Here is a 13579-nt window from a genome sequence, read left to right on the forward strand (position 1 = left end):
ACAGCATTTCTTTACAGATTCTATATATCTGTAATAGTAGGATTTTTAATATTAGGAATGTGACGTTATTGACGTGTCAATTATTTTTTTGCTGGCAACGTAGTAGAAAAACAAGAGTTGCATATAGAAAGAGAATGCGATATGAGTCTCCTTGTCATTTCGTGCATGACGTCATTGATGTGTCATTTGTTTCATGCGAAGTGACAACATTCCAATGATTTAAAATATACTTTATAAACTTAGAATAATGATTGTAAAACGATACTCAATTTAATATCACCTTATTTTGGATAGAATTACTAGTTTATTGGATTAAAAGTTTATTAAAGAATTTATTAAAATTTGATGAGACATAATGAATATGATAGACTTTTCTATTCTTATCTTGTAAATTAATTATCTGGCTACATTTGAAGTATATTAGATTTCATCGCAATTTTAAAATTAATAACTCTTCATACTATTGTTTTTGTTCTCAAATCTGTACTCACTCGAGTGAAAAAGCAATTATGTAAAATCTGGCTTAGATTAAAATCTAAACAATGTATAAAATTTACGTAGCGTCTAGAGATTGTAAAAGGAGAAAGTATTAGAAGAACTATAAAATATGAAATGATGTTTTATTAATTAGGTAATAAAACATATTTTATTATAATACAAAAGAAATGACCTATTGCCATATACTGGACAGAGCCAGACTCCTATTGAGAAAAACTCGGCAATACTTTGCCTGACCAAATCCAAGACCTCTTGCCCGATAGTCGCACCTGCGATCACTCTACCAATGAGGCAGTTAATGAGAACAATATCTAAAATTGAAACAATCCTCCATAATATTTCATAATCATCAAGACAAAACAATACAAGCCTAGCTTCAAAAATGACCAAAGCATAAAGTATTAAAAACAAAAAGTTATATATCTTTCACCTCAAACTTGGGGAAGTTTGAACAAAAAGCCAAATGATAAATCGGTGTATCTAAGTTGAGGGAATTAATTGCCCTCGTAAGAACAGAAGATTGGAATTGCTCTTGGCCGGGATACAAGTAAATTCTTTATTCCCCCGTGTGCCACCCATCACTTTCGCGAACTCGCGTTTACACTGAAATTTCTGCTTGTTTTTCTATTTCGTTGCCAGATAATGTTAAGTTTTATTTTACGTTGCGAGTATGATAGATGCTACTTCGCTTTTACACAAAGTTCTTGAGTGCTCACTGTATCTTCGTAAAGTCCATCTGAATGTACGTAGCATCAAGGCGGTTATTCCCTGAAGGGGCAAGCTGTGGCGAGTTTATTGTTTACTTAATTTCATTCGGCAGTACCCAAATCCTTCTGTAAAACGAGTTATTACCAAATATCATATTAATATTTAATATAGCACTATCAACCATATCCAATACCCATTCAATTCTTCACCCAAGGTAACCCATAACTAGAGATAATAAAAACAAAAAAAAAACAGGCAACCGCCTTCGATTTTCTTTACCACCTCTATTTTTCTCAGGTTATATCCGTAAAGCCTTCTCCTAAGTCTGATCCTGCTGAAAACTACATCAAAATCGATTCAGTCAAACTCGAGATAATCGCGGACAAACACACATACATACACGTTAAACAGAGAACCTCATTTTTTGAAGTCGTTTAAAAATTATCGAAATTCCTTAAATCTTTACGTATAAAAATTCCATCATCATTATCCAATGATACACATTAATTAAATTCGTAGATAAAACGAAACAATTTCACATGAGTAATACCTACAGAAAAATAGTGAATTCGTAACAACAACAAAATAAATGCGATAAAATTAATTAAACCTCCGAATCAGTCGTGTTAATTATTTCATGCGGGTTAATTTTGATTTCCAATTAATCTACTCGAAAGCAAAATACAGTATGCACTTATACTTTATTATTGTTAAAGGGTTGCATTTATTGTGGTATTGTAAATCAGTACTATGTATAACTATGATTAATACATAACTTCGTTGGTTGTTTGAACTCACTACCTACCATAAATCAGAGTCAAAATTAATTATTATGTTATTGGCTTACTCACGTAATATTTTGACGAGGAACTCGATTAGTTTCAAGCCATGCTAAAGGCTCATATTCATGAGCAGACATGAGTAAGCCGATAACATAATATTTAATTTAGTATGTCTCACGAAAGTTACAATAAAATCATAATCAGAGTCATTTACTGATTACCGATATCCAACAATAAACAGGGTAAAACTGTAGATAGGTTTTAACGTAAAGGAATCTGACTTCTGCGGCTCCTTGTTCCTTCCCATTAAGAAACACTGCCTCAATATCACCACCATCCAGTAACAGTCCACTTTTGGTTTACATTAGATAACGAAGTCTTTTTTTTTTAATAAAACGTTGCCCCACATTGTGATTTTCTACTGTGTCGTGGGTGCGTTTACAAACATACAATTTCACATACACATCACACCCAGACCCGAAACAACAAATTGTGGATCACACAAAGAATTGCTCCGTGCGGGAATCGAACCCGCTACACGTTACACGACAGACAGTTGCCCAGCCACCGCACCAACCGTGCAGTATGAAGGTACGCGACAGTGGTCACCGGTAACCGCATTATTGTCAGGCTATACCTTAGCAACGATTTTGTATTGAAAACTATTGCTAAAGACTGGACAAAGTAACCATTAAATGACTGAGTACGGCAATAAGACAGACTTAATTTCTGAAATTCGAATTACACTCACTCTCGTACATATTGTTTAATGCAATGGGTTCCCCATACTCATGTCACATTTCTCTATTGGACAAAATGTCTACTTTTCATTCCATTGATTACAATTAGTCTGGAATTAACACCAGCCATGTTGGATTTCCATAATTAACACTAGCCAGTTACCGTTCCGCATACCTACTGATTCAATCGCGTCACATCAAATTGATTTAAGTGCAGACTTGCAGAGCCACTGCCATGCTTCTCTAATAGGTATTGTGTACTGAGATTGTTGCAAATAGTAATTTTAAGTACGACGTCACCAGCCCACGATGTAGAACGCTGCTGGACTATGCTTTCTCTTAAGAAGGATTTGCGATAATCAACATTCTTGGACGGCGGGTTAACGCAGTTTAAGAGTAGTTTTAGTATATCAGAAAGCGCTCCGGCTCCTTCTCTGTCAAACGTGTAGTCATAGTTCTCTTATAAATGAATCTGTAATATTATTTGCCCCTCATACTTACCTATTTTAAATTAAATACATAATAAGTTACTTTAATAATTCTGATAATGTATAAACCACTGCGGTTTACAACAATGTTCGTTTTGATTAAAGAACATTCTACTTTAAACACATCCAGACGATCAAAAAAACACACGAGTAATTAAAAAGCTTATAAAATATACTGAAATGCGTTTCATTTCAAATAATTACAATGAATATTAATTACAGCTTCTCTTTTAAAGGTTTAATTATAATGCCTAATAAGCAATTTTGATTAAAACTGAAACGAGGGCTCATTGTTACTTGCGAGTTGACTGAACTGCAAAGCTCGATTTAAGTAACATATGTTTAAGAGCTCTTTAAAATTTAATATACAGCATACAGATGCTTGAAATGATATTATATAATATCTTGTAGGCGGCGTCCTCCATTTTATATTATAATATTATCAATATTGAAATTCCACGAATATCTCGACTGGCTCATAGGTGTAACGATCGCTAGCATGATTGTTGAGTAGGGAGATATTCGATCGTCGGGTAGCTTAGTATTATGAGGTTGTTGAATTTGTAACTAGCAGATACATACATAGGTTTTTTTTGAGGGGGAGGGAAATCATCCAATGATTATTCCTGCCCTGGGCAAGGCGAGAGGGAGTGTCAGACTCTTACTGACTAAAATCACCCCGTTCCTACTCCTGCCTGTCGAACCGGAGACCCGGTAAACCCGCTAGGTAGTCCGCAGCTCCGGATATACATACATAGGTATGTACATAAATGCTTGAAAGTTAGTCACTTGCCATAGCATCGTCAGATAAAGTACTCGTGTTAACGAATTATTCTTTACATCTTCTATAATATTACGAGTAGTTTGTCACTCAAAAGTATGTACCCATCTCTATAACCATAGTTACCCCTTCATCAACTCTACTGAAGAGGCGTGAGTATTACGAAGTTGTGAAATTCCACAACAACAAGAACATTCCGGAATGTTCCGTAATATCGGAAATGTTATTTTCCAAGTAACTAAGTTGTGGTGTCAACTGTATTTATTTATGTACAAGTATAATACGTATGTAATGATCGTGGGCAGGTGCGTCGCCCAAGGGTGGTTTCTCTCGGACCATTGCGCGCTGAAATTGCTTCGACACCAAAATAAACTAACCGTGTTTCAAACCAAACCGAAAAACATTTCGTTGCAATATATATATATTTTTTTGATAAATAAATTCAATTTTAACGTGACGTCATCCGAATAAAATGCGATGTATATTTTAAGTCTAATAAACAAAACGTTTATTTTATGATGTTGTTGTTACTTTAATCTAAAATAATTTTATATTATACTTTGCTAATCGATTAATTATAGTCATCTTCATCATCATCAGCAGGAAGACGTCCACTGTTAAACAAAGGCCTCCCCCTTAGTCCTCCACGTAGAACAACAAGCCACCATCTGATTTCGTGTTGTCCACGTTCATTTTAAGACCCAACTATTGAGAAACAGTATTGAGATCGCTGAGCATGGTGTTCAGGTCTTCCAGCGACTCAGCCATTACGACTATGTCATCGGCGAAACGGAGATGAGTGATGTATTCGCCATTAATATTGATGTTGAATCCGCTCTAGTCTAAGAGCTTAAAAACATGCTCCAGTGCGTTAGTGAACAGATTCGGAGATATCACGTCTCCCAGTCTCACATCTCTAATTATAGTATCATCTGCTTTATTTTTATATTTTTTTTTTTTATAAAATATTCAGTCAGATTAATGGTAATGATGTAATGAATAAATGAATGTAAATTACAACTAATTTCGTATCTTAATACTAAACAAAATCAACTATACCACAATACGACTAGAAATATCTTTCTAAATACAAAACAAACGCTACTGTCCACTCGATAGACACAAGTATTTATTTTCGTTATATGACAGGCGAAAACCGTGGGAAAGGGTTAAAAAAATATCAATAACCAATGGGATTGACCGACCTCGAAAAATAAAACAATGGTGGCAGATACACGCACACAATGCTCGAAAAATAAACACTGGACGTAACAAAGCACGTACATTTTTGTTTACTCGCTGAAATTGATGTGTGCAGTTCAAATGGGTCTATCGGAAATTAACTGTGTGTTTAGGAACGAACAAGACATGACGTAAACTTTATAACTGCTGATTGCAATTAATAACGTTTTGTAATTGTACCATTTTTTATTTAGAAGTATCAATTTGTTAAGTTTAAAGCATTAACCATTTGCAAAAGAATGAATCACTTAGCCAAAAATTGAACAAAGTACGATTGATTCGTATACTACGAAAAATAGTTAACGTTACGAAAAGCGTAGCAGCGGTCTCGTAGCTCGTAGCATTTCGTAGCAGATGGACATTTACAAAACTGATAGCGCGCGCCTCCGCTCTATTAGTTTTCACTTCACTCAAACTTATTGTTATCACTGTCTTTATGTTAATGAACAAATTAGATGAGCAACCACGAGTTTATAATTAAGTTTAAAACGCGAACTTTACAATTGATAACAAAAATAAACTATAGTAAGGGCTTGTTAGGAGTTACGCGGGCACATTGTTACCAAAACTCAGGTAAAATGACAAAGCCAGCTCTTTCGGTTCCCACGCAACTTGATGACTTCAGGGCACTAAAACGGGTTTTGTTATTCCAGTAGTTAGTAGTCCCCTAGTTTTAGGGGAGCCTGTTGTGATTTTAGTAAATAGGAAAACTGGAGTGCAGTCGACGTGGTTCGTCGAATTCCATTTTGTTCTGACAGTTTTGTGAGCTATGCCTACCATCTGTATTTTGGATTGCGAAGTGCTCCAAATACTACTTTTTTAGATTGCATTGCTTTGCTGCATCGATATATCGCTGTGAGATAAGTTATGAAACTACCGTAATATATTATTTCTACTTCATATATTCAGCGATACGAGCGTTTTATAGTATTCACAGTAGAGTGCCTTTTTCAACGTCTCAGACGTTTAAGTTTTAAACTAATTTTATTCTAGTGCTTATGAAAAACTAAAGGACTTTAAAAGAGTTCATAAAAGTTATTGCTGTATAAAATATGTATAACAGTTTTATACAAGTCTTGAGAATATAACATTATCAAAATATATAGATAGAATAGCGAACAATCTTTTATCATCCACGTTTAAATACTTATTTTGCTAATGACATTGCCATAACACAAAAATATAGTATCATACAGAATTTAGGTACACTTGACTCAAATATTGAGCAAAAAGTATATGAATAAAATAAATAAGAGGACTTGTAAGACCTTGTACTAAATCTTGCTGCTTAGTGACAGATATATAAAGAAATAATTAATGAGCTAATTAACTCGGCGACACACTTGTGAATTTCTTTGCTTCATTAGTAAAAGTTAAAGAAGACGGACTCTAATTCTAAGTCCAATTAACAAATGTGGAACTTTTGACTTATCACGGAAGGTCAATTAAGAATTTCAAGTCAGAAAAGTACAGCAATTATACCAATTAAACTTAGTTTCTCACATTAAAGAATGTTTAAATAGGCACTAATTATACGGGTCACTTACTAATGTCATTGGACTCACTCTGAAACTGTGATATTTAGAACGATTTAAAAAAATATGATTTTGACTAAAAATATTTAGGTATAAAACAACTTTTGCAGAAATATATCAGTCGTGTCTTTTACATATTTGTTGATAGAGAGTTCATTTATTTTATACACATCATTAAAACGAAGATGTTCACTAATAATTCGCAAACATATAAAGATTTCGTATAAGATTTCCTTTAATAATCTGTGTAAGAAACGTCTGAAATGAAAAATTAGTATTCCTATTTTGCTTATGATGACTGAGAGTAGGTCGTTTCACGTTTGAGTCTTCGGAATGAGTGTTCGTCGTATGACAGTATAATCTACCGGGGCTTGCTCCTATTACCAGAGATAAGCCTTTGAAGATGCTTCAACGAGCCTCTTATTACCAACAACTAAGTATTCTGTGACATTTTCTTGATAAACGAAGCTTGTAATTGATATTATAGCAGTTTTAGAAACGAAAGATGTTTTGAAAATGGCTTTGTAGACAACTAATAATAGCTGGTTGTGGGCCAAATATAGATGAAACCTTTTGCTTTGCTTTTGTTTGAGATATATTTAGGTAGTATTTCTTTTTTATGAAAATGTTTACAATTTGAGTTTATATTATCATTTTTAGCTATGAAATTTAATTATGAAATGACGGCCAGCAACGCACTTGTAACGCCTCTGGTGTTTCGTGTGTCTATGGGCGGCGGCGATTGTTTACCATCAGGTGATCCGTCTGCTCGTTTACCAGCTAGACGAGGTTTTTAGGAATTAGTAATCAAAATCAAAGTAGATATAAAATTAACACTTTCGTAAATCACGAATATTTTACGAAACGTATCTCGCTGTTAATTTATCTTTGTTTAAAACTTAATTATGGCAGCAATGAACGCCGGTGGACATGCCGTGGCGGCGGAGACAATGGCACTCATTGTTATTGTGTACAAAGGGGCCGCCGCCAACTTTTACTGCAACCCTAAGTGTTGTTTAGATGACATAAAGTAATTTGATAACCAAAATATACTAATTAGCGCGAACGTTTGTTAAAAGTTTTATATAGATTCTGGCCGTTTCGCTAATTGTCTCGCTGTATTAATAGAACTTTTATAAAGTTGGTAATTTGTTTTTTGTTTGTATAATATCAGAGTATCTTGCTTTCATTTTCTAGATTTTTCTGTTTTTTTTTTTGTGAAGTGAAAATCTATTATTTTATTTAGATTTAATGTGGCCTCATCTCTGTATAATTACTTTTTCTGTTTCACCCAATCTTTTAATTCAAAGTAATTGCAACCACTAGACTACACACACTCGGATTATACTTACATTTGCAATATATTATTATGTTTACCAACACATTTAACTGCACCGAATAACTAAGGTTTGCACTAGTCTCTGAGGATACCAACTCGTGGCGGGGAAACAACATGTCTGCTAATCCTTACCAGCGGGCGCCATTACAGCTCCTCCTATTTATACTCTCCGGACTCCAATTATATAGTTTTAACGAACTGCACCGTTCACTGCAACTTCAACTTAATTCCAATTTGTTTAATTGTTATTATAGTACGTCAGATGTGGGTCCCTGACATCCCACGCTCGGCAGCCTTAAATAAAACTTGCAAATTGTGTTCAGAAAGAGTTGGGGTTAAGGGAATGAATATCTGGTGTGCCCGCATGTAGTTTAAATTGCGTTTCCTTTGAGTGAAGCACAAAGACGGCTGGATGCGAGGAACTTCATCTTATGGAAGACTTTGCCAACGGCCTTTTTCAGGGTACACAACTTTACGATTGGCGCACTGCTAGCGAATCAAAAGCTGCTAAGTTAGCAACCGACTGTGAATCCATCTTTCTTCAACTCAACTGACTTCATATTAAACTTAGTTTAAGAACAAATCTTCGGCGAATAATCTTCGTGCAACAGATCTTTTATGTCTTCTATTATTAAAAGAAGTCTGCTTTTCTACAACTTGGGAATTTCAATTAGTTTACCATACTTTAGTTGAGGAAATTATGTTATCGTCGAGTTTTCTAGTGAACCAATAGATATAATTCGTACAGTATAATTGTATTCTCACGCTCTTTAGAACAGCCATTTATTTACATATATATTTTTGTAATCAAAACAGCCTTCTTAAAATCCCTTTATAATTGCTTCAACGTGTAAAAGAAAAACGAAACATTATTTTATAGCAACTAACGAGACATTGAATTCACATAAGCTCGACTGTAAAATCCTTCCACACAGCAAACACTAGTACCGTAATGGCGAGTAAAGAGAAAAATAAAAGTACTAGTTCGGAACCTATCTTAAAAAGAAGTTTCCGTCTTAGAAACCTCAAAGGCGAGAGGGGAAGTTTAAAGAAAGGCAGAGGCGAACATTTCAAATGGAAAGTTTAAACTGAGGCACGATCGAACTGATAAAGCCTTCCATGCTTCCTCCAATGTTTGCTCCTATAATTTTGTTAACTCTAGTGGCTCGGATCAAACGTAAAAGACGGCGTGTAATCAGTTCTTGGCACAGCTCTCCACTGCAGTTACCACTACGTATAAATATAACGCACCGCCACAGCTTTGCTTTTTAATTAAAACATCAATCGCACGGCATCGGTCTTCCAAGAAAGTGTTCAGCAATTTATTAGAAACTAAGTGTGTACTTAGAAATATTAATTAATATTTGATAGCATTCGATATTAATTTTTAAAGAAGTTTTCTGTTTCTTCTATGAATTTTCGTTGATTGGGTATTGCTTGTGGATTAAGTATTCGTTCTTGGATCCACTGATAACATTGCCATCAAGTTCAACAGGATGAGTTGTAATATTCTCTTAATTTTCGGTCCCTAAGTCACCGGCAAAGTGTGGCAAAAGCTCTAAAATATGGGAAGCATTTGTTTAACGGTAGCCAATGATAATGAAAGTAATTTTGGGATCATCATATTCTAGGTAGTCTAATTATACCTATAATAGTATATTGTATTATTCCCTTTCAAGACGTCCATATTATAGCCAACGGCCAAGCTATCTAGTTGTGAGAGCTCTTAAAGCCATCTATATTACGACGCTCGTTCATGACAGTTGCATGGCTCCGGCAGGTCCACTTTGTATGAGAGGGCTAGGAGAGGATGCATCAGGTTTTTGTCATCAGAAGTGACCGTAAGTGGTTTTAATGCGTTTGAAATGTAAGTGAAAATCTCCTGTATGTTTTTCATGTAAGTGACACATGAATTAGTCCATTTTTTATAGAAGTACCTATTACTTTCTGTGTTTGTAGGGTTGTGTTCAAGGATAAAAAATAATACACAAATTGCTTTCATTTTATCTATTTCAGTGTAACAAACATTATTCATTATTTTATACGTAGAATCATCTACCTACCTATTAAAGTTAGCTTTTTATTTAATCTAAAGAGGACAAAGTTTGGGTTATCCCCAGTTTTACGAAGAAGAGATAATGCCAACTTTGTCCGAACTATTTACATCTAATCTATTGTTATAATCTAGTTACATAATTGATAATTTTTAATATTACACAAAATTTGCTACAGATCAACGTGAACTTATTTAAACGTATTCATAAAGCTGTTACCGAACAATGGCTTGCGAAGTTTCTACAATTGATATGAAAATTAAACAACTACACTTCTATGAATAGAAATAGAGAAACAAATATTGTGAGACATGACATATCTGTACCACGGTTACATTTATAGCGTTTCCACGCGTTCCAATCTTTATGTATCAGAGAAATGAAATGAGATATTCGTGGTAAATATTCACATGAACACGAGTTCGACTACAACATTAGTCAGTGAAATAGTTCTCCGTGTTCTATCTACTGCGCAATAATACTTTTCTCATCTATCGCGATATCTAAAACAAATAACACATCGCGATCGTGCAAAAACATTTCCTATTCTGTTTCAATTGTGTTTCTATTCCAACAAACCTCTCAATTCCAACCGTGAGATTTGTGTTTGACGTACCATAATATTTTGCAAATTCAATTCCCGTGAAGTGCTAAAAATCCAGGAGTAGATGATTAATATTTATATTTTTGTTATCCGAATTGCGTGTGATAGTAATTAAAATATTTTTTCGTGCATTTATTATTTTATTCGAATTGATTTCAATCGATTCAATTGCTTTGCAGTGTTATTTCATTTTGCTCGGTGATTTTTATTTCATTGTTCAGTGAAAATCTATTTGCACATAAAATTGTGGAATACGGCTGAGTGTCCGCATAGAATAAATTTACGTTGAGACTTAAACAATAACAATTGTTCATACAAGCTAATAATATTTTTTGCGGAGAAGTAGTAAACAGCGAGATGCAGAAAAAACAATTTCAGATTTATTATTCTACGAATTTATAATTGACAGTACGACAGTTATTTTATTTAATCAGCCATTTATACATACTAAGTCTATATTATATAACAAAAATAAAATATAATTTACAAAAAACAGAACAGCGTCAAAAAAGCACAATTTATTGAAGCGACATTGTTTTTCCTACTTATCCAAAAAGTCTTCGGAGGTTTTTTATACTATTCTAAGGGATTCGTTTAAGCTTATACATTCAATATTTACATAATAGTTGATCGCACATTGTTTACATCACTAGCAGACTATCGATATCGATACAGCTTCGCTATCGATACGAATATCCTTTGGTATGATATTGGAGTGCTATTCATGACTTTGTTACAATTCTATTGTTTCGCCAGAATCAAGATTTCGATGAAAAACTCGAGATGGTATCGAAAAACATTTTATCGATGTTAGGCTCGTTAAACAGCCCAGATTTTATAGATACATTTCGTAAGATTTTCTTTTCTTTTAACAAGATTTTTTCAAACAACAACAAAATAGTTGATTTCCTAGAAAAAGATAAATATTTATAGATCGAAAAGCTAACAATTTTTGAAATATACTGACAGTGGTGGCTAAAAATGGTGAAATATTAAACAACTATTGCCAACACTGGATTGGTTAAACCGTTAGAATATTTTCGACACAGCGTTTGATTCATGTGCTTGTTTTCATGTACCAGACCGCTACTCCCTGCAGCTAGATTTATAACTAAAGATAAATCAACAAAATTGAAAACACACTCGTTTGCTCACTCTACTGTTCTTATTTATAACAATTTAATTTGCTAATGACTGATTTCCTTTATACTTTCATTCATTACATAAGACCTTTTTAAATTAGGTACCTAAAATATCTAAACAAAAGTAGATTATAACCTTGAAATATTTTGTTTGTTATATCGTCTTGTCGTATTACAAAAAATATAAATTGAAATATTAAAATGTGGAGTTTTGTTACATATACCAACTATGTAGACATTTGATGAAATTCGTTTGAGCTAGGTATTTCTAGATCTCATAGTCCAAGGTTAGATAAACTATTTTACAATAAACATTATTCTGCCTTTGGCTAAAAGACGAATCGTAGTTACAAAAAATATATAAACCTATCTTTTAGAATGTCAAATAACTTTTTGTATTCTGTATTAGATCTGCGATTCAGTGATTCAAAATACATATTACAATCAAATGCAGGGCTACTTACGTTCCAGATTACAAAACATACCAATCTTGAACATTAGGTATTTGATAATAAACTTCTATAAGTCAGTATAATCAAAGTTAGATTCCAGTCCTCAGATATTTTCGTATTACATACTTGAAGATGGATCTATTATAGTAAAAGTATCAGAAGGCAATCAAGACGTAATAATCGTACGTATTAGAGAGTTACAAATCAAGTTAGTCGTTCAAAAGTAACAATTAAAAACTTAAATACAACTTAAAATTACAAATTAATGTTACATTGTTAAAAAATACTTAAATAAAACAAAAACGTGGATTTTAATCTTCCATCCGCACAGGGCCCACAGCTATGTTAAAGGGTTTTCTTACAATAAAAACAATATCTTGGTTAGTATGTCAATAGAATTGTGTCGAAATTACGTCTAATATTAAACTTAGAACTGTTAATACATACAAGAATTACAATGAAAGACCTCTGTTTTAAAAACACTCCTGTAATTAAAAAAAAATTTAAATTTTGTTTTCACCTACAATTTAACCACCAGTAAAACAAAGACCTTTAACGATGATATTCAGTTTATTCGCTGTCTCGAGTCCAAAATTAGCGTATTCAATCACTGGAATTTAACGCACATAGTCACAAAATCTTTGATCTAGCACAGCACGTATGTATAAAAACATCCATTATGTACTCACTTGCTTGATTTACACACTCCACCTTCTAAAGCACTGGTTTCAAGTCACAATTTTTAATACTTGAAAGTTTTTAATACTGAATTGAACCACATAGTTCTGTATAGTTTCAAAGTCTTAGTAGTGGTAAGCAAAGCAGGTATAAAAGGAGTCTAGTGATAATGAGGGTGTTGGCTGCGGCTGACGCAGCTGGAGCTGGTGTGGGCGGCCCCAGGCGCGTGTTGGCACGCACCACTTGCGATCGCCATCTTATCGTGTACAGCGGCTGCTGACGAGACAATGCTACTAACCTATGGAGTGAGGATAGTAGGTTAGAATATTTTTCTAGGAGTAATTTTGATGAATGAGTATTTAACCAATAGTCCACTATTTGGTTTACGTACTGGATGTGTATTTTTGTGTAATGTTAAATGTTGACTGGTTTTTGTTTTTGCTTTGATTGTAGGTACAAAATATAAAATCTAAAATGTCATAAAGCTTGTCGGATTTTCCACAAATTTCATTTTAAATACATTTTCTAAAAATACT

At 33.7% G+C, this 13579-nt stretch overlaps 1 protein-coding gene across 6 annotated transcripts in view; it reads right to left on the minus strand.

Annotated features, from left to right (window-relative positions):
* Positions 1 to 10105: 10105 nt before the first annotated feature.
* LOC118275842 (uncharacterized) overlaps positions 10106 to 13579 on the minus strand; it is a 58060-nt gene continuing 54586 nt past the window's right edge. For all 6 annotated transcript variants that reach the window (XM_035593985.2, XM_035593981.2, XM_035593957.2 and 3 more), the window contains one exon: positions 10106 to 13341. In XM_035593985.2, the coding sequence (XP_035449878.1) occupies positions 13161 to 13341 (181 nt within the window). In that variant the 3' untranslated portion in view covers positions 10106 to 13160. The remainder of the gene's footprint in view (positions 13342 to 13579) is intronic.

Source organism: Spodoptera frugiperda, chromosome 15 (assembly GCF_023101765.2).
Source record: "Spodoptera frugiperda isolate SF20-4 chromosome 15, AGI-APGP_CSIRO_Sfru_2.0, whole genome shotgun sequence".
NCBI classification, from domain to species: domain Eukaryota; kingdom Metazoa; phylum Arthropoda; class Insecta; order Lepidoptera; family Noctuidae; genus Spodoptera; species Spodoptera frugiperda.